Here is a 21795-nt window from a genome sequence, read left to right as displayed (position 1 = left end):
CTTTCCCAGCGCTGGCCTCATAGCATTAATTCTTAATGATACACCCTGGTTAGAGTGAATGTGGCTCTGTTGACTGGACAGTACCAGTACCAACCTCCTCCTCGGGTTTCTCCTCCTCCTTGCTGCTCCCCCCGGGCTGTTCCTCGGTCACACTCATCTGGGTGGTTGCAGCTGCCGGGTTCTTACGCCGGATGGATCCGCGGGATGAGTCTGTGATGCTCTGGATCTGCAGAAAGAAGACAAAGAGCCGATTAAAGCATTTCACACTACTGAGCCAAACTGAACTTAGCCAAGCCAAGCTGTACTGGGCTGGCCTGGTTTTGCATCCATCGTAGTTGCTGGAATCGTGCTAGAGAAGACAAGGAAAAAATGAAATATGCAAACCAGCACAGTTCTGTTCAGGTCAGCCCTATAGTGTGAATTAGCCATTGGAGTGCTAATATCATCACAACATGACACATTTATTATTTGGTATTGTTTACATGGAGACAAAACAAGGTTATGAACATTGATGTGAACATTGACATTTTCAGAACATTGTCTGTCAATGTAGACAATTGAATTATGTTTGGGTGCAGCAATACTGTGAGATTAAGTCTTTATGTTCTTATGTCCTGATCGGTTTACCCAGCATCAGGAAACATATTGGATGTACACACACAGGCTTTATAGTCTCCAGGTTAAATGAAGCATTGAGGATTGCTAATGTCATTACAACATGGTCAATATCTTGTCTGTTTTTCTCTTTATGAAACCAAACCGGCTTTTCAGACATGGTCCATTGATGTGTTGCAAAGGGTAACGTGCAGTAGGGACATGGTAAGGCCAGACCAAGTTGAATGACTGTTTAATGGATTCCCCGCCTCACTTTTCACCACACACTGAAAGAAAGGTAATCTGATGTGTTATTTTTTGGCCAATATATGCGGCTCTTTGTTTATAATGCTCTGTCTGCTCTCCCTTGAGGCTTTCCCAAATTGATGCCCAAGAGACCAAACAGCTTCAGATCACGCGCTCAGATCATGTTCGAGCCTCGGATTGGACAGTGAAACACACACTCTTGCACCTGCAGGCGACTTGCAGATGTTTAATTTCTCTCTCATGCCGTCATGGCTGAAGCCAGTGCAAATTCCTACTAAATGTGGGACGTCCCTCATTATAAACAAACAGTAGGTTAAATTCATGGTTATTGCACCATTTTGAGATATATTAGAAGCGATTAATAGACGAAACAACAATGTAATTTAACCAATTGACTGGCCAAAGATCAGGGCATTCATCAGCAAAGACGCAGTGCAAGAAGTGCAAACCAAATTGAAGTCAAAATGATTGATGAAATAGAAGTGTGTCAGCTGTATGTTGATTTGTGATTCACAATTTACATTTTACCGGTACTACCAGTAGTAGTAGGCCAACCGATAAGTTGTGATGATGCACAGCAGAGAACAGCTAGCATGTCCAATAAATGTACAGTACATCGCCAGTGGCACTGCACACATTTCGTGCAGATCAGTAGGGGGGGCTTTTCATGGCAGCCAGAAGAGACAATTGAAGGAGGATGCAGTGAGCAAAGTTACTGGTCTCGAATTTAGTCATACTTGCTCTCTATATATATTGATGCTTCTAATTGTGCATGTTATAAACAATTTTTTTTTTTAGGATTAAAGGTTATACTCTATTGTTGGATTTATGTATTTTTTTCAAATGCCACATTCATTTGGCAGACCTAATTTGATTGACCCTCTTTCTATAAGGCCTAGTCTATGAGAGGCCTAATCAACATTTTAATTTGCTTACAATTATTTATTGTCAATCAGTCTTGAATTTGTTAGGCTATACAAATATGCAGATTAATGACTTGATAATACATTCATGATACATAACTTAATAATACATTATTTTTTTTTTTTTTTAATATGATAGAATATTGCATTCTATTATAGATCCTATGTGAATAATGTTAATTAATGTTAATTTGTGTATTAATGAAAATCAGTCTGAAATTGAATTATTCGCCTATTGTTCATGTCCATATAGCCTAGGACAATGTGGTAAAGTGCTGTTATTCCTTATCCACCTATTTATTTATTATTATTTTAATTTTTTTCGCTCGCTCGGCTCACTTTTCTGGGGGGACAAAATCTGTTAAACAGTGAATCAATCTTATCTGGCCTAAATGTAAAAAATAAATCAAAAGGCTTAATCCATTCTAGTAATTCTGTGTAAAGTGGTACCTCTTTCTAGGGTTGCAAAGGGACGGTAATATTACAAGTATACAACCAGAATTTTGGTAACTTTCAAGGATTTTATGTTGTTTATCACAAGATATCACAGGTGTCTGTAATTGTCTCTGCCCCTCTGTGCGGCCTTATCACATGTAAAATAATCAAAGAAGATTATAAAATATATATATATATATATTTATATACTCTTTGTTGTAAATGATTTGTAAATGATTTGTTGCCAAACTGGTGGTAGTTGTGAAAAAGTCAATTGTTTGAAGTGTTGCAGAGTTTATAGAAAATAATGCAATTGTTGATTAGATACTTTTTTCATGAATATGTCTATTTTCTCTTGAACCATATGGTCTATCCACTAGAAACAATTTGAATGCAGATATACAAAATAAATACCATATATGAATACAGTTTTTAAAGGTATAAATTACCAAAGTTACCATAGATTGCCATAGATGTCCAACAATTCCAGTAACTTTGGTAAATTACCGGTAACTTTGCAACCCTTACCTCTCTCTCTCGCTCCGTCTTGGTCAGGTTGATCTGTTTGAGGATCTGCGATCGCTGTTCCATTACCAGGGTCTTCTCATAGGTGTAGGCTGAGATATCGCTGTCATGCTGAGAGAGGAGAAGGCCTGGGTTAGTGTATTGAGGATGGACAGATACACCAGCTATCCTATGGATGTCATATGGACAACTTTGTGTTTGGTGTCATCAGTCTACTGGATGGACAGCAGCACTGCAAGGGACATGGGAGACAGCTAACACACTTTCATACATAATACAATGACGATTCATATTATATCAACTATGTAATATGATCCATACAGCCAACATTCAAGACTACATTTGGAGTAAACAATTAACAAGTAAACTCCCATTGTGTATCTTTCATCACATGTGAAACGGTCATAGACAGATATGGCGTCTTACCATTTCCACCACTTCAACCTCGGCATCGATACGCAGGTGGTACAGGAAGGTGGTCAGGTCTTTCTTCATCTGGATGCTGTTGTCGTCCATCTGGGCCACGGTGAAGATGCGCATCCTGCACTTCCTCCACACCTATTAGTAGAAAAGACCAGTGGAACCTGCTCATCTATAACCTGTCATACAGTAATCCGCACTTCCTCCACACCTGTCGGTAGGAAAGACCATTGTAACTTGCTCATCTATAACCTGTTATACAAGTTGGGCTCCCGAGTGGCGCAGCAGTCTAAGACACTGCATCTCAGTGCAAGAGGCGTCAGGTGGTTTGAATCTAGGCTGTATCACAAACGGCCATGATTGGGAGTCTCATAGGGCGGCGCACAATTGGCCCAGCATCGTCCGGGTTTGGCCGGGGTATGCCGTCATTGTAAATAAGAATTTGTTCTCAACTGACTTCCCTAGTTAAATTTTAAAAATATTTTTAAAAATACAGTATTCTGGTTAGAACCTTCATGATGATGTGTAGGAACTGCGATAGCATGCGCATTGATTAGTTAACGCATTGATTGTACAAATGCCCTGCACTATAGTTTTTTTTAAATGTACATTGCACTTTACTATAGAACTGAGTGCATGACCAGCTATATATTTAAGCAATAAGGCCCGAGGAGGTGTGGAATATGAACAATATACCACTGCTCAGGGCTATTCTTATGTACGACACAACATGGAGTGCCTGGACACAGCCCTTAGCCGAGGTAAATTGTCTGTACATCACAAACGCCCGAGATGCCTTATTGCTATTATAAACTGGTTAGAAACGTAATTAGAACAGTAAAAATAAATGTATACGGTTTGATGTGCCATGGCTGTCAGCCAATCAGCATCCAGGGCTTGAACCACGAGTTTATAAATAGAGTTTAGCAATGCGATCCATATCTCAGGGTGGGCGTGTGGTAGGCAGCCTACCTTGTGCTGGCGCAGAAGGAAAGGCAGCAGCATCAGCATGCCTCCATCATGGACAATCCACCACACATCAATGTGGCCCTCTGAGAAGCGCTCTCCATTGGACGGGAAGGCAGCGATGTTCTTGGGCACCAGCAAGGCTAGGTGAGCGGCTGTGGTCTCCCTAACCAGCTCTACAGGACAGGACAGAGAGGGAAGAGAGGGGATTTAATCTAATATGAGTCTGATGATCACTCAATAACCTTTATGGAAGATCTTGTGAAAATCTGATAGTTCATGTAACATCCTGTATAGGTACAATATAGATTAAAGTGATACTGTTGTGTACAAAAAAACAAAACATAAGGATTATCTTTCATGACATGTCTACAACCTCCCCCAAAGATCCTGATTTAAAGCTCAACCGACAGGTCTGATTCAGTGTACGGTGCAAAAATGACCAGAACATGGTAATAAGACAGTAATAACCTAGATAAATAACGTGTTTGGTTTTCCTACTCCCCCCATCCTACTTGACCATACACCCTTGACCCCCTTTGTGACCCACCGATGAAGTCCCTCCAGGTCTGGTGGTCGTCAGCCTGCTTCCAGTTGCGTGGCCAGCTGACCAGCACCGTGTTGTGCATGAGACCGCCCAGCCCACTGGCCTGGAGCAGGTGGGAGGTGGCGTCGCGCATGTTGGACGAGATGGTGACCTGGCAGAAGCCCTTCACCTTCTCTGTCTCCATCAGCTTACGCAGAGACTGGAGGGGATTGGGGGGTGAGAGAGAGAATGAAGGGCAGAGGAGAGAGGGAGGGAGATGGGGTGGGATAGTAGAGAGGAGAGGGGATGAAAGAGAGTGAGAGCAGTGTAAGGGAACCAACTAAGCCACAGAGGGCAGTAAGGGTCAAAACCTTGCCCAGCAGTTGAAGGGTGAAATGAAGGTGAAATGGACGGTGGTGACACTGATTTAGGTACGACTTAATTTTATGTGCTACGCAAGTGTGGACATTGGTACAGAGTCACAGGATCAAGTCTAAATCACTCCAGATCAGAGAGTAGTGAGGTTTGTGTGATATGCAGTGGGATGCCATGAGATCTGCCTAGTACATTTGAAGTCGGAAGTTTGCATACACTTAGGTTGGAGTCATTAAAACTCGTTTTTCAACCACTCCCCAAATTTCTTGTTACAAACTATAGTTTTGGCAAGTCGGTTAGGACATCTACTTTGTGCATGACACAAGTAATTTTTTCTACAATTGTTTACAGACAGATTATTTCACTTATAATTCACTGTATCACAATTCCAGTGGGTCAGAAATTCACATACACTGTGCCTTTAATAAGATTGTAAACAATAAAACTGTTCCTTTAAAACCTTTTAAGGATGTTGCGAATTTTCGCAGCTTTTTGTTAAAAATCACGCAACATTTCAGCGCCCTGCTATTCATGCCAGGAATATAGTACATGCATATGATTAGTATGTGTGGATAGAAAACACTCAGACGTTTCCAAAACTGTTTAAATCACGCCTGTGGCATTTACAGAACGGGCGTTTCATCGAAAATTGCATGAAAATCTGTTCACTGAAAATGGAAAAATATATCCTTCCGCGACTACAGGCGATTGTTAAAAGTGAACCGAATTAAATAGAGCCGAGTTTACACTGCCTACAGCTTCCACAGGTTGTCTAGAGTCATGTCATTTGATTTGCAATTGATTCTTGGTCTAACCCAAACAAGGGAACTCCTTCCCTAATGTCTCCGCCCAGATTTTTGGCCGACCATTTCCAGAAATCTTTTTCTCTACGGACAAGCTAAACATTTCACATCGCCTCCTGAGGAATTTTATCGCTTATTAACGTGTACTAATACCTAAAGTTGCATTACAAAAGTATTTCGAAGTGTTTTGTGAAAGTTTATCGTCGACTTTTTGATTTTAAAAAAACGACGTTACGTTATGAAATGATTTTTTTTTTTCTATACTCGCACAGTATTCCTAGCTCGATATCTAGGCTATATATGGACCGATTTAATCGAAAAAAGACCCTAAATGATGTTTATGGGACATCTAGGAGTGCCAAGAAAGAAGCTCGTCAAAAGTAATGAATGTTTTATATTTTATTTCAGCGTTTTCGTTTGCGACGGCTAACGCAAAATCTGTCGTTTTAGGTAACGTTGCAGTATTTTGAGGGTGCATGGTATCAGATAATAGCTTCTCATGCTTTCCCCGAAAAGCATTTGACAAATCTGACTTGGTGGATAGATTCACAACGAGTGTAGCTTTAATTCAGTATATTGTATGTCAATTTTAATGAAAGTTTGAGTTTTATCAAAAACTATACGTGGCGCACTTGAAATTTCCGCTGATTTGATCCCCACAACGGGACCGCTTCTCTAACAAGTTTTAAACAGCTTGGAAAATTCTGGAAAATGATGTCATGGCTTTAGAAGCTTCTGAAAGGCTAATTGACATATTTTGAGTCAATTGGATGTGTACCTGTGGATGTATTTTAAGGCCTACCTTCAAACTCAGTGCCTCTTTGCTTGACATCATGGGAAAATCAAAAGAAATCAGCCAAGACCTCAGAAAAAAAATTCTGGTTCATCCTTGGGAGCAATTTCCAAATGCCTGAAGGTACCACCTTCATCTGTACAAACAATAGTACGCAAGTATAAACACCATGGGACCACACAGCCGCCATATCGCTCAGGAAGAAGACATGTTCTGTCTCCTAGAGATGAATGTACTTTGGTGCGAAAAGTGAAAATCAATCCCAGAACAACAGCAAAGGACCTTGTGAAGATGCTGGAGGAGACAGGTACAAAAGTATCGATATCAAGAGTAAAACGAGTCCTATATCGACATAACCTGAAAGGCCGCTCAGCAAGGAAGAAGCCACTGCTCCAAAACCGCCATAAAATAGCCAGACTACAGTTTGCAACTGCACATGGGGACAAAGATCGTACTTTTTGGAGAAATGTCCTCTGGTCTGATGAAACAAAAATAGAACTGTTTGGCCATCATGACCATTGTTACGTTTGGAGGAAAATGGGGAGGCTTGCAAGCTGAAGAACTCCATCCCAACTCTAAAGCACGGGGTTGACAGCATCATGTTGTGGGGGTGCTTTGCTGCAGGAGGGACTGGTGCACTTCACAAAATAGATGGCATCATGAGGCAGGAACATTATGTAGATATATTGAAGCAACATCTCAAGACATCTGTCAGGAAGTTAAAGCTTGGTCGCAAATGTGTCTTCCAAATGGACAATGGACAATAACTTCCGGCGCCGACAAAGAGCCTTGCTTCGCGTTCCTAGGAAACTCTGCAGTTTTTTGTTTTTTTACGTGTTATTTCTTACATTGGTACCCCAGGTCATCTTAGGTTTCATTACATACAGTCGAGAAGAACTACTGAATATAAGAGCAGCGTCAACTCACCATCAGTACGACCAAGAATATGACTTTCCCGGAGCGGATCCTGTGTTCTGCCTTTCACCCAGGACAATGGAATGGATCCCAGCCTGCGACCCAAAACAACGACGTCGTAAAAGAGGCAAACGAAGCGGTCTTCTGGTCAGGCTCCGGAGACGGGCACATCGCGCGCCACTCCCTATCATTGTACTCGCCAATGTCCAGTCTCTTGACAACAAGGTTGATGAAATCCGAGCAAGGGTAGCATTCCAGAGGGACATCAGGGGCTGTAACGTTCTTTGCTTCACGGAAACATTGCTCACTGGAGAGACGCTGTCGGAGTCGGTGCAGCCAGCTGGTTTCTCCACGCATCGCGCCGACAGAAACAAACATCTTTCTGGTAAGAAGAGGGGCGGGGGCGTATGCTTTATGGTTAACGAGACGTGGTGTGGTCACAACAACATACAAGAACTCAAGTACTTCTGTTCACCTGATGTAGAATTCCTCACAATCAAATGTCGACCGCATTATCTACCAAGGGAATTCTCTTCGATTATAATCACAGCCGTATATATTCCCCCCAAGCAGATACATCGATGGCTCTGAATTAACTTTATTTGACTCTTTGCAAACTGGAATCCACATATCCTGAGGCTGCATTCATTGTAGCTGGGGATTTTAACAAGGCTAATCTGAAAACAAGACTCCCTAAATTGTATCAGCATATCGATTGTGCAACCAGGACTGGTAAAACCTTGGATCAATGCTAATCTAACTTCCGCGATGCATATAAGGCCCTGCCCCGCCCTCCTTTCGGAAAAGCTGACCACGACTCCATTTTGTTGCTCCCTGCCTACAGACAAAAGCTAAAACAAGAAGCTCCCACGCTGAGGTCTGTTCAACGCTGGTCCGACCAATCTGATTCCACGCTCCAAGACTACTTCTATCACGTGGACTGGGATATGTTTCGTATTGCGTCAAACAACAACATTGATGAATACGCTGATTCGGTGAGCGAGTTCATTAGAACGTGCTTTGAAGATGTCGTTCCCATAGCAACGATTAAAACATTCCCAAACCAGAAACCGTGGATTGATGGCAGCATTCGCATGTAACTGAAAGCGCGAACCACTGCTTTTAATCAGGGCAAGGTGACCGGAAACATGACCGAATACAAACAGTGTAGCTATTCCCTCCACAAGGCAATCAAACAAGCTAAGCGTCAGTATAGAGACAAAGTAGAATCGCAATTCAACGGCTCAGACACAAGAGGTATGTGGCAGGGTCTACAGTCAATCACGGATTACAAAAAGAAAACCAGCCCAGTCACGGACCAGGATGCCTTGCTCCCAGGCAGACTAAATAACTTTTTTGCCCGCTTTGAGGACAATACAGTGCCACTGACACGGCCCGCAATCAAAACATGCGGACTCTCCTTCACTGCAGCCGAGGTGAGTAAAACATTTAAACGTGTTAACCCTCGCAAGGCTGCAGGCCCAGACGGCATCCCCAGCTGCGCCCTCAGAGCATGCGCAGACCAGCTGGCTGGTGTGTTTACGGACATATTCAATCAATCCCTATCCCAGTCTGCTGTTCCCACATGCTTCAAAAGGGCCACCATTGTTCCTGTTCCCAAGAAAGCTAAGGTAACTGAGCTAAACGACTACCGCCCCGTAGCACTCACTTCCGTCATCATGAAGTACTTTGAGAGACTAGTCAAGGACCATTTCACCTCCACCCTACCTGACACCCTAGACCCACTCCAATTTGCTTACCGCCCAAATAGGTCCACAGACGATGCAATCTCAACCACACTGCACACTGCCCTAGCCCATCTGGACAAGAGGAATACCTATGTGAGAATGCTGTTCATCGACTACAGCTCAGCATTTAACACCATAGTACCCTCCAAACTCGTCATCAAGCTCGAGACCCTGGGTCTCGACCCCGCCCTGTGCAACTGGGTACTGGCCGCCCCCAGGTGGTGAGGGTAGGTAACAACATCTCCACCCCGCTGATCCTCAACACTGGGGCCCCACAAGGGTGCGTTCTGAGCCCTCTCCTGTACTCCCTGTTCACCCACGACTGCGTGGCCACACACGCCTCTAACTCAATCAACAAGTTTGCCGACGACACAACAGTGGTAGGCTTGATTACCAACAACGACGAGACGGCCTACAGGGAGGAGGTGAGGGCCCTCGGAGTGTGGTGTCAGGAAAATAACCTCACACTCAACGTCAACAAAACTAAGGAGATGATTGTGGACTTCAGGAAACAGCAAAGGGATCACCCCCCTATCCACATCGATGGAACAGTAGTGGAGAGGGTAGTACGTTTTAAGTTCCTCGGCGTACACATCACAGACAAACTGAATTGGTCCACCCACACAGACAGCATCGTGAAGAAGGCGCAGCAGCGCCTCTTCAACCTCAGGAGGCTGAAGAAATTCGGTTTGTCACCAAAAGCACTCACAAACTTCTACAGATGCACAATCGAGAGCATCCTGTCGGGCTGTATCACCGCCTGGTACGGCAACTGCTCCGCCCACAACCGTAAGGCTCTCCAGAGGGTAGTGAGGTCTGCACAACGCATCACCGGGGGCAAACTACCTGCCCTCCAGGACACCTACACCACCCGATGTCACAGGAAGGCCATAAAGATCATCAAGGACAACAACCACCCGAGCCACTGCCTGTTCACCCCGCTATCGTCCAGAAAGCGAGGTCAGTACAGGTGCATCAAAGCTGGGACCGAGAGACTGAAAAACAGCTTCTATCTCAAGGCCATCAGACTGTTAAACAGCCACCACTAACATTGAGTGGCTGCTGCCAACACACTGACTCAACTCCAGCCACTTTAATAATGGGAATTGATGGGAATTGATGTAAAATATATCACTAGCCACTTTAAACAATGCTACTTAATATAATGTTTACATACCCTACATTATTTATCTCATATGTATACGTATATACTGTACTCTATATCATCTACTGCATCTTTATGTAATACATGTATCACTAGCCACTTTAAACTATGCCACTTTGTTTACATACTCATCTCATATGTATATACTGTACTCGATACCATCTACTGCATCTTGCCTATGCCGCTCTGTACCATCACTCATTCATATATCTTTACGTACATATTCTTTATCCCTTTACACTTATGTGTATAAGGTAGTAGTTTTGGAATTGTTAGCTAGATTACTCGTTGCTTATTACTGCATTGTCGGAACTAGAAGCACAAGCATTTCGCTACACTCGCATTAACATCTGCTAACCATGTGTTTGTGACAAATAGAATTTGATTTGTTTTGATGATTTGACCCCAAGCATACTTCCAAAGTTGTGGTAAAATGGCTTAAGGACAACAAAGTCAAGGTATTGGAGTGGCCATCACAAAGCCCTGACCTCAATCCTATAGATAATTTGTGGGCAGAACTGAAAAAGTGTGTGCGAGCAAGGAGGCCTAGAAACCTTACTAAGTTACACCAGCTCTGTCAGGAGAAATGGGCCAAAATACACCCAACTTACTGTGGAAAGCTTGTGGAAGGCTACCTGAAACATTTGCCCGAAGTTAAACAATTTAAGGGCAATGCTACAAAATACTAATTGAGTGTATGTAAACTTCTGACCCACTGGGAATGTGATGAAAGAAATAAAAGCTGAAATAATAAATTCTCTCTATTATTCTGACATTTCACATTCTTAAAATAAAGTGGTGATCCTAACTGACCAAAGACAGGGAATTTTTACTAGGATTAAATGTCAGGAATTGTGAAAAACTGAGTTTAAATGTATTTGGCTAAGGTGTATGTACATTTCTGACTTCAACTGTATCTAACCTGCTCTGCCCGCTGGGCCTGGGGGTGGTTCTCCAGGTAGGTGCCTGCCAAGGCAGTGCCCACAATGGTCAGCCCTTTGCCCGCTTTCAGCTGATTGGTCAGCGAGAGCAGGCGAGGCTGCTCCACATTCTGCTCCACGTCCGTACTGACCAACACCAGCAGCTGAGGCCTTGAGTGAGACAGAGGGAGTCACGGAAGGAAGGAAGGAAGGAAGGAAGGAAGGAAGGAAGGAAGGAAGGAAGGAAGGAAGGAAGGAAGGAAGGAAGGAAGGAAGGAAGGAAGGAAGGAAGGAAGGAAGGAAGGAAGGAAGGAAATAATAGGAGAAAGGGTTTCAACGTCTTGCTTTGGCAAAACAAAAATGTATACTTCTGTCATTCCAGAGTTGAATTTTGAGTTAAATTTAAAGTGTAGCACAGAGATTTGAAAGATTGAAAGGGAGAGTAAGGTGACAAAGAGAAAGAGAGGAAGTAAGAGTAGAGTAGAGGTGAGAAAGGTAGAGAACGAGTGAAAAAAAGAGAGAAAAAAGCAAGGAAGAGTGCACAGACGAGAATGTCTGTAAAAGTATTATTGTCTATACCATGACAGTAGCTCAAAATGAATTAAATGGAACTCTCCACATGCACAGACATGTTGTTCATTTCAATGTTAATTAGATATGTGACATGAAATGGCCTGTGTAGCTTATTTGTGTGGGTTTATCTGTGTACACTGCAGACCTGGGTTAAATGACTATTTTAGGTATTTCAATAACGTTTTATTACATTTCAAAACAAGTATTCAGATAAGCTTCTTTTGAAAAGACAAGTAGTTGAATATTGGAATGTATTTGAAAACACTATTTGGAAAGTATGTGTCACCATTAATTCAAATACATATTCTTGGAAGTATTTGAAAGACAGTATTTTCAAATAAATATTGTAACTTAGTATGTATTGTTATTTGGTTTGTTTTTGAAAATAGTTATGAATGTACACTGTCCCGAATCCCCCCCGGTACTGCTGCTCATTCCGTTCACCAGCTCCGGAGGTCTACGTCACCAGCCTTCTAGGCGTCGCTGAACTGGATTAATGAATATGATGTCAGTTCGGTTGTCATCTGAGACATTCTCATCAATGATAGGATCACATAAACTCTACAGTGGAAAGTCTACACATCAGAGTTATCGGATTCACATGGAATTGTTGTTCATTTTAAATGTTTGAATATAAAATGATTGGTGAAGAGATTAAATGTAATTTTAGCTTCCAAATGAGAGATTTGGGTTTTCATAAGAATAGGACTCTGCTCAATCAGTGGCCCGCCCTTGTGAAGAGACATAGGTTATAAAACTTTTCAGACACACCCTTCTCGCTCCACTATATAAAGCTTCGACGAAAATGTAACCTCCTGTTCCGAGGATGTGAGGACGACGGTCCGATGTCAGAATGGTTCAGATAATAACTACAGAACGAAGCCAACCTCAGCGTGAGCTTTGGCTGTGAATGGTATGACCTTTGAACTCTTTTTCACTACAGAAGTGATACCTCCTAGCTGTTGAGTTAGCCACAGCATCTGCAAAAACGGCATTACAACGACGTTACTACAATGTATCCAATTGACCACCAGAGACATTCTTCAAAGGACAAAGGACTCGGTTTGGCAACAAGGCCGTCCATCTACCACCAACCTACCGAAGCGCAACCCAGAGTAAATATTTATTGCACTTTCCTTTTCCAAATGGGCGGTAATTTAGAATGCATAAGATACTGTTTTTACGATAGCACAGCTTCTCCCTTTGTCCCTCAGTCTTCCCGCTCTTTCACTCAAACCGAGCCCCTTTTATTTTGTGTAACCAGCACATCTGTTCCGCCCGCTAGGGCCATTTTCCTTTATGACGTAATTTGTGATCAAGGTATGATTCATTCTTTGTATATGAACTTCTGTGTGATTAGTTAGGTATTTAGTAAATAAATTGCTGATTCAACTTGTTAGCCAGGGTTCGTGAAGATCCAAGAATTTACAACGATTAATATTGACTGCTATTGATGTAAAATATTACTAGGTCTTTAAGAGTTTATTCGGAAGATAACAGCTTTATAAATATTATTTCGTGGTGCCCCGACTCTCTAGTTATTTACATTTACATGATTAGCTCAATCAGGTAATATTAATTACGGAGAAAGGATTTTATAGAATAGCATGTCATATCACTTAATCCGGCATAGCCAAAGACACGACAGTGTGCACGTCCCACCTCCAGTTTTTGGTGTGCGCCGGCCCCTCGTCCAGCCTCATCAGAGCATATCGGGCGGCGCTGAGAGAAATGCCTCGTATCCCATCACCCCACTCTTTCTCCGCCCTGTCACACAATCAAACACCAGGGTTATATCATTCAATCATGTCACAACTAATGGTATTACATAGTTATTATTACACCATTAAAAGCCTAATAACTAGGCCTATGTGTTATTACATGTCTATTACAAATTAAAATGACGATATTATAACATTATTATTTATACTGCACAGGCTTCTAACACATCTACATTTCTAACCTATTTTCACCGTTTGGTAGGCTATCGGTTTAGGGAGTCATAAGAATTGTGTGAGCACGGGTCTTTAAAAACTTAAAAATGTGTTTAAAAATCAGTCATCGCTGCAAAAGTCTGCTTTATAGCATCTCTTCCTACAGACAGAATGCTAAGTCGTTGTTAGCCAAGCTCTGTTTACAACCAGCTTTACCATCAAGTAATGTAATTGAAACCCAAGCCATTGTCTCAGCACAGCAAGCCATAACACTAAATTGTCCAAACAGTGGAAACTCCAATCGACACATTTCCCCTTTAACTGGCTTGACTGAATGATGGTTGATAGGATTTTAACCCCCCCAATACACAGACACCACAAACACACACAAACACACAGCCAGCAAATCCAATCTGTCTCATGGGTCACGCTACACTCACCCATGGAACTCAATATACTTGTAGATACTGCCAGCGATCACCATGGCAACAATGGCATAGAACCAGGAACAGATGAACATGAGCGATAGACACAGACTCATGCCCAGGAAGGACAGGGCCCTGTAAAGAGACACAAACAGAGAAAGGATTAGATACACACATGTACTGAATGCACACACACACATGCACATACACATGCAGACATACATGTACATTAAACAGTATAAAAACAGACGCACACATGTATATGAGTGTGTGTGTGTGTGTGTGTGTGCGTGCGTGCGTCTCAACTCCAATTCTTGGTGTGCGCTGGCTCCTCCTTCAGCCTCATCAGAGCATATCAATACAGTTTGATACGGCTGGACGAAGGGCCGGCGCACACCAAGAACTGGAGGTGAGACGTGTGTGCACACACACATTCAAGGCCCTTGTATCATCTCTCAGGATGAGTTCCGTTGATGGGATTTTGTGGGACTCACCAGTGATAGAACTTGAAGCGTGGCCTCCAGTTAGGCGTCCTCAGGAGGGTTTGCAAGGCACAGGCCAGGTTCACAAACATGTAGCACATCAGAAAGAACCTACATAACAGAAACAAAGCCTTCAGCCATGGCAAAAAGCGAGAGAGACAACAATGTGGCTTACATACATTTTCTGTTTATTTGGAAACATGTCTATAAGGCACCAATTACTCGCTTATTACTCGCTTATAAGCTGCTTATAAGCTTTTAGCCAAATAAACTATAGTAAATCATAGCCTTACATACTGACGTTACATACTGACGCAAAATGTTGAGTGCAATTGTTGGTTCAGGATTTTTTTTAAATGGGGGGTGGGGGTTGAATACTTAAGTAAATGTGATATAATTAGAGAGATTATCTGAAAAACAGTTTTCGCTTCGTCAGTATTTGGGTATTGTGTGTAGATTGATGAGGGGAAAAAATGTAAATACATTTTCAAATAAGGCTGTAACCTAACGCAATGTGGAAAAAGTCAAAGGGTCTAAATACTTTCCAAAGAGGTGAAACCCCTCCCCCTCCAATACAGCCACTGATTACTAAAACAAGTCACAAATCGCCCTGCCCCTTGATCGTTGTTGACGTGTCAACAATCATCTGCAAGTTATGAGCAGTCAGCACAAACATGTAGCTCAGCAGTTCACACACCAAGTAGGCTACTGGGAAGACAGGCAGCACTTAATGTATATGGCCCTAGCTGGGCAAAAAGGCAGTACCAGACACCAGATAAAGACAAAAATTATACTTATCGCGGTCCTGCTTTAAATAACATGCAGCTTATATAGGCTTCATAAAGCCTTCATAAAGCCTTCCTAAACATGACATAAATGTACCACACATCATCTATAACCCTATGGCATGCTCTATAAAGGGTTCATAAATGTGGGATAACTGTGTGAACATAATCAAATCCAATTGTATTAGTCACATGCGCCGAATACAACAGCTAGACCTTACAGTGAAATGCTTACTTACGAGCCCCTAACCAACAATGCAGTTTAAAAACTTACGGATAAGAATAAGAAATAAAATTAACAAGTAATTAAAGAGCAGCAGTAAAATAACAATAGCGAGACTATACACAGGGGATACTGGTCCAGAGTCAATGTGCAGAGGATCCAGTTTGTTGAGGTAATGTGTACATGTAGGTAGAGTTATTAAAGTGACTATACATAGATGATAACAACAGAGAGTAGCAGCGATGTAAAAGAGTGGGGGAAATGCAAATAGTCTGGGTAGCCTTTTGATTAGATGTTCAGGAGTCTTATGGCTTGGGGTTAGAAGCTGTTTAGAAGCCTCTCGGACCTAGACGTGGCGCTCCGGTACCGCTTGCTGTGCGGTAGCAGAGAGAACAGTCTATGACTAGGGTGGCTGGAGTCTTTGACAATTTTTAGGGCCTTCCTGACACTGCCTGGTATAGAGGTCCTGGATGACAGGAAGCTCGGCCCCAATGATGTACTGGGCCGTTCGCACTACCCTCTGTAGTGCCTTGCGGTCGGAGGCAGAGCAGTTGCCATACCAGGCAGTGATGCAACCAGACTGCTCTCGATGATGCAGCTGTAGAACCTTTTGGGGATCTGAGGACCCATGACAAATCTTTTCAGTCTCCTGAGGAGGAAAAGATTTTGTCATGCCCTCTTCACGATTGTCTTGGTGTCCTTGGACCATGTTAGTTTGTTGGTGATGTGGACACCAAGGAACTTGAAGCTCTCAACCTGCTCCACTGCAGCCCGGTCGATGTAGTCCACAGTCATCTCCTTTGTCTTGATCACGTTGAGGGAGAGATTGTTGTCCTGGCACCACACCGCCAGGTCTCTGACCTCCTCCCGATAGGCTGTCTTGTCATTGTCAGTGATCAGGCCACTGTTGTGTCATTGGCAAACAATGATGGTTTTGGAGTCGTTCCTGACCTTGCAGTCATGAGTGAACAGGGAGTACAGGAGGGGGCTGAGCACGCACCCCGAGGGGCCCCTGTGTTAAGGATCAGCGTGGCGGATGTGTTGTTGCCTACCCTTACCACCTGGGGGCAGCCATTCAGGAAGTCCAGGATCCAGCTACAGAGGGAGGTTTTTAGTCCCAGGGTCTTTAGCTCATTGATGAGCTTTGAGGGCACTGTGTTGAACGCTGAGCTGTAGTTAATGAATAGCATTCTCACATAGGTGTTCCTTTTGTCCAGGTGGGAAAGGGCAGTGTGGTGTGCAACAGAGAGGGCGGTATGCAACTTGGAGTGGGTCTAGGGTTTCTGGGATAATGGTGTTCATGTGAGCCATGACCAGCCTTTCAAAGCTTTTCATGGCTACAGACTTCAGTGCTATGGGTCGGTAGTCATTTAGGCAGGTTAGCTTAATGTTCTTGGGCACAGGCACTATGGTGGTCTGCTTAACCCTTGTGTAGTCTTAACATTCTTGTCCTAAGGGTAAAAAATGACCCGCCTTCACTAAACCCCTAAAATAAAGCAGCTTAATTGAATTTTAAACCCCAAATCTATTTTGCATGAAGAAACAACCTGTCATTCATCACAAACTTTATGAATCTCTGGGTTTTCCCTCTTCCCAATGCAGAAAGTCTGCATTTACTCAGTGGACACCACTTGTTTTTATTACAACACACCTATCATAATTGTTTTCTTGACTAAAGTAGAGGTTTATTATTATTGTTATTAGCTCTAGCCTTTAGCTCTGTGCGAATGTTGCCTGTCAACCAATGGCTGTAAACCAATGGCTGCGAATGTTGCCTGTAAACCAATGTGGGGACAACGTCATCAATGCACTTAATGATGAAGCCAATGACTGATGTGGTGTACTCCTCAATGCCATCGGAGGAATCCCGGAACATATTCCAGTCTGTGCTAGCAAATCAGTCCTGTAGCTTAGTGTCTGTTTCATCTGACCACTTTTTTATTGATCTAGTCACTGGTGCATCCTGCTTTAATTTTTGCTTGTAAGCAGGATTCAGGAGGATATAATTATGGTCAGATTTGCCAAATGGAGGGTGAGGGAGAGCTTTGTATGCGTCTCTGTGTGTGGAGTTAAGGTGGTCCAGAGGTTTTAATGTCCCCGGCTACTAGGAGTGCCGCCTCTGGGTCAGCGTTTTCTTGTTTGCTTATGGCGGAATACAGCTCATTCAATGCTGTCTTAGTACTAGCCTCTGACTGCGGTGGTATGTAAACAGTTACGGAAAATACAGATAAACTCTCTTGTTAGATAGTGTAGTCTACAGCTTATCACGAGATACTCTACCTCAGGTGAGCAATAGCTCGAGACTTCCTTAGATATCATGCACCAGCTGTTATTTAGAAAAAATACATAGTCCGCCTCCCCTTGTCTTACCAGACGCCGCTGTTCTGTCCAGCATATAACCAGCTAGCTGATAGTGTTGTCGTTCAGCCACGACTCAGTGAAGCATAAGATATTAGTTTTGGATGTCCCGTTGGTAGTTTAATCTTCCGCATAGTTCATCGATTTAATTCTCCAAAATTGTACGTTTGCTAGCAGAATGGAAGAAAGTGGGGGTTTATTCGTTCGCCTACAAATTCTCAGAAGGCAGCCTGCCCTCTGGCCCCTTTTTCTCCCCCTCCTCTTCATGCAAATCCCAGGGATCTGGGCCTGTTCCCAAGAAGGCAGTATATCATTTGCATCGGGCTTGTCAGACTCGTTAAAGGGGAAAAAGGATTCTCCCAGTCCGTGGTGAGTAATCGCAGTCCTGATGTCCAGAAGTTATTTTCGGTCATAAGAGACGGTAGCGGCAACATTATGTACAAAATAAGTTTAAAAAAATAAGTTACAAACAACACAAATAAACTAGCAAAAAAACACAATCGTTGGGGACACGTAAACGTCAGCCTTCCTCTCTGGCACCATTGTTACCACCGATGTCAAATGTGAAAAAAAAAACACTTTGTCAAATATGACATAAAGCTGTGTTTTATAAAGGGTGGCATAAACACTGGTTAATAAATAATTAAATTGAGGCTTCACAAAGCATTTATCAACTTGTCATGCATCTTGGCAGAGCATTGCAATGCCAGGATAGTGGGTTATATTCCCAGGACCACCCCATACGTAAACATGTTTACATGCATGACTGTAAGTTGCTGTGGATAAAAGCGTCTGCTAAATTGTATATATTATATTATATTACTCTAAAACATTTCTAGGATGGCTCAACCTTTTTCCCTCCACTGCATTGCCAATATTGGATCAGACCTCAACTTTCCACAAAATGCTGTGCTAAAGGATGACTCACACTCTAAAGTGCAATCATGCACAGCTAAAAAACATAGGTAGGGCCTTATAAAATATGTTAAGATGTTTTCCCAAATTCCGTTTTCTCGGTTGAGGTTTTACAGGTTTTAGATCCCCCCCCCCCCAAAATGCTGGTTTCCACACACTTTGATTTTCTGTGTTTAGAACAATGCTTAAACCACATCAGAGGACAACGTTTGAGGTCTGGGAAAAATGTAACAAAGTGTAGTTGCCTTTTAATTCAGTGTGCATGCCCTTCACTGTTGTTTGGTTAGCTGTGTTTCTGTAGAGCAGTAAGTGCACATGTGATGAGTTTGCAAATCACTGCCCACTTGTGGTGCCACTTGACAGCAAAAAAAACAAGTAAGTTAACCTTTATTCATTGAAGTTTAAATTAGTTTGTAGTAGTTAAATGTTGAGTTCAATTACATAGCTACCTCCAATGTTATCGTCACAGCAATTGCTAGCTAGCTAGCTAAAGAACATTTGTCTAGATAGCAGTCTCAGCTAAATAATAAACCCCCTAGATTCAGCAACATCTCATAGTCATGTCATGAGATTTGTAAATTAAAGAGGAATATAATAATATGAATCAAATGGAGTTTCCCCATCTCCCCAAAGCACAGAAATGCCCGTATCCAGGTGGTGTGAAAAAGGGATTTCCTAAAAGACCTGCTAACTTTCAGGCAGAGAGGCAAGAACCAATCGTCCACCAGCTCAAGAACAAGCTACACTATTCACAGCCCTGTGTAATGTTCAATGTAGTTGCATTGCTGGACTTAAAAAAAAACGTAATGTATGTGTATTGTTTAAACATTTAAAAATGAAAGGACATTTATGGTTTAAATGTTTATTTGATTTAGCTGTTAGTGATAATTCCCTAACTGTTAATACATTGGTGTCAACATCATTAAGCCTTTATGTACAGTACCAGTCTAAATTTTTGGACACACCTACTCATTCCAGGGTTTTTCTTAATTTTTTACTATTTTCTACATTGTAGAATAATGGTGAAGACATCAAAACTATGATATAACACATATGGAATCATGTAGTAAACAAAAAGTGTTAAACAAATCAAAATTTTATATTTGAGATTTTTCATAGTAGCCACCCTTTGCCTTGATGACTGCATTGCACACACTTGGCATTCTCTCAACCAGCTTCATGAGGTACCAGCGTCACCTGGAATGCATTTCAATTAACAGGTGTGTCTTGTATAAGTTAATTTGTGGAATTTCTTTCCTTCGTAATGCGATTGAGCCAATCAGTTGTGTTGTGACAAGGTAGGGGTGGTATACAGAAGATAGCCCTATTTGGTAAAAGACCAAGTCCATATTATGCCAAGAACAACTCAAATAAGCAAAGAGAAACGACACTCCATCATTACTTTAAGACATGAAAGTTTCTTCAAGTGCAGTCGCAAAAACCATCAAGCACTATGATGAAATTGGCTCTCATGAGGACCGCCACAGGAAAGGAAGACCCAGTTACCTCTGCTGCAGAGGATAAGTTCATTAGAGTTACCAGCCTCAGAAATTGCAGCTGAAATAAATGTTTCACAGAGTTCAAGTAACAGACACATCTCAACATCAACTGTTCAGAAGAGACTCTGTGAATCACCCCTTCATGGTTGAATTGCTGAAAAGAAACCACTACTAAAGGACACCAATAAGAAGAGGAGACTTGCTTAGGCCAAGAAACACCAACAATGGACATGAAATGGAAATCTGTCCAAATCTGAGATTTTAGTCTTTTCATTTTTTGGGTTCTCTGAATGTGTGGTTCCCACCATGAAGCATAGAGGAAGAGGTGTGATGGTGCTTTGCTGGTGACACTGTCTGTGATTTATTTAGATTTCAAGGCACACTTAACCAGCATGGCTACCACAGCATTCTGCAGCGATACACCATTCCATCTGGTTTGAGTTCAGTGGGACTATAATTTGTTTATCAACTGGACAATGACCCAACACACCTCCAGGCTGTATAAGGCCTATTTCACCAAGAAGGAGAGTGATTGAGCACTGCATCAGATGACCTGGCCTCCACAATCACCCGACCTCAACCCAATTGAGATGGTTTGAGATGAGTTGGACTGCAGAGTGAAGGAAAAGCAGCCAACAAGTGCTCAACATATGTGGGAACTCCTTCAAGACTGTTGGAAAAGATTTCAAGGTGAATCTGGTTGGGAGAATGCCAAGAGTGTTGCAAAGAGTGGCTACTTTTTTTTAAAACACTTTTTTTCATTACTACATGATTCCATATGGGTTATGTAATAGTTTTGTTGTCGCTATTATTCTACAATGTAGAAAATAGCAAAAATAAAGAAAGACCCTTGAATGAGTAGGTGTGTCCAACCTTTTGACTGGTACTGTATATGTAATGAATGACCAAAAGTGTCTGACTTCATAATAAATACAGCATCATATGATACAAGGCATTTAATGTGTTATAAATGACCAAAGGGGTCTGACTTTAAAGTAATTACAGCGTCATGCTATATAGAGTCTTTATGGATGTGTTATGAATGACCAGCCTTTATGGATGTGTTATGAATGGCTGAAGGTGTCTCACTACAAAGTCTTCGTATTCCTCTTCTGTTCTGCTGGAGACCAGGGCTTGACTACAACCTGTTACAATGGTGCCAACATTTTGTGGCTGATCTTTCAGCGGGGGGAAGGTGAACGTGTCGGACCCAGCACCACATGGCA

General features: G+C 42.3%; 1 protein-coding gene across 1 annotated transcript in view; it reads right to left on the bottom strand.

Moving 5' to 3' along the window:
• LOC115142852 (solute carrier family 12 member 5-like) overlaps positions 1–21795 on the bottom strand; it is a 112100-nt gene that overhangs the window by 27255 nt on the left and 63050 nt on the right. The window contains exons 15-23 of the mRNA XM_065016475.1: positions 14802–14900; positions 14323–14442; positions 13611–13715; positions 11378–11546; positions 4681–4876; positions 4137–4306; positions 3171–3302; positions 2748–2855; positions 95–226 (exon numbers count right to left, since the gene is read on the bottom strand). Of these exons, the coding sequence (XP_064872547.1) occupies positions 95–226; positions 2748–2855; positions 3171–3302; positions 4137–4306; positions 4681–4876; positions 11378–11546; positions 13611–13715; positions 14323–14442; positions 14802–14900 (1231 nt within the window). The remainder of the gene's footprint in view (positions 1–94; positions 227–2747; positions 2856–3170; positions 3303–4136; positions 4307–4680; positions 4877–11377; positions 11547–13610; positions 13716–14322; positions 14443–14801; positions 14901–21795) is intronic.

Source organism: Oncorhynchus nerka, unplaced genomic scaffold (assembly GCF_034236695.1).
Source record: "Oncorhynchus nerka isolate Pitt River unplaced genomic scaffold, Oner_Uvic_2.0 unplaced_scaffold_36___fragment_2___debris, whole genome shotgun sequence".
Taxonomy (NCBI): Eukaryota; Metazoa; Chordata; class Actinopteri; order Salmoniformes; family Salmonidae; genus Oncorhynchus; species Oncorhynchus nerka.
Note: the sequence above shows the minus strand (reverse complement) of the source record. Positions and strands in the feature narration are given on the sequence as shown.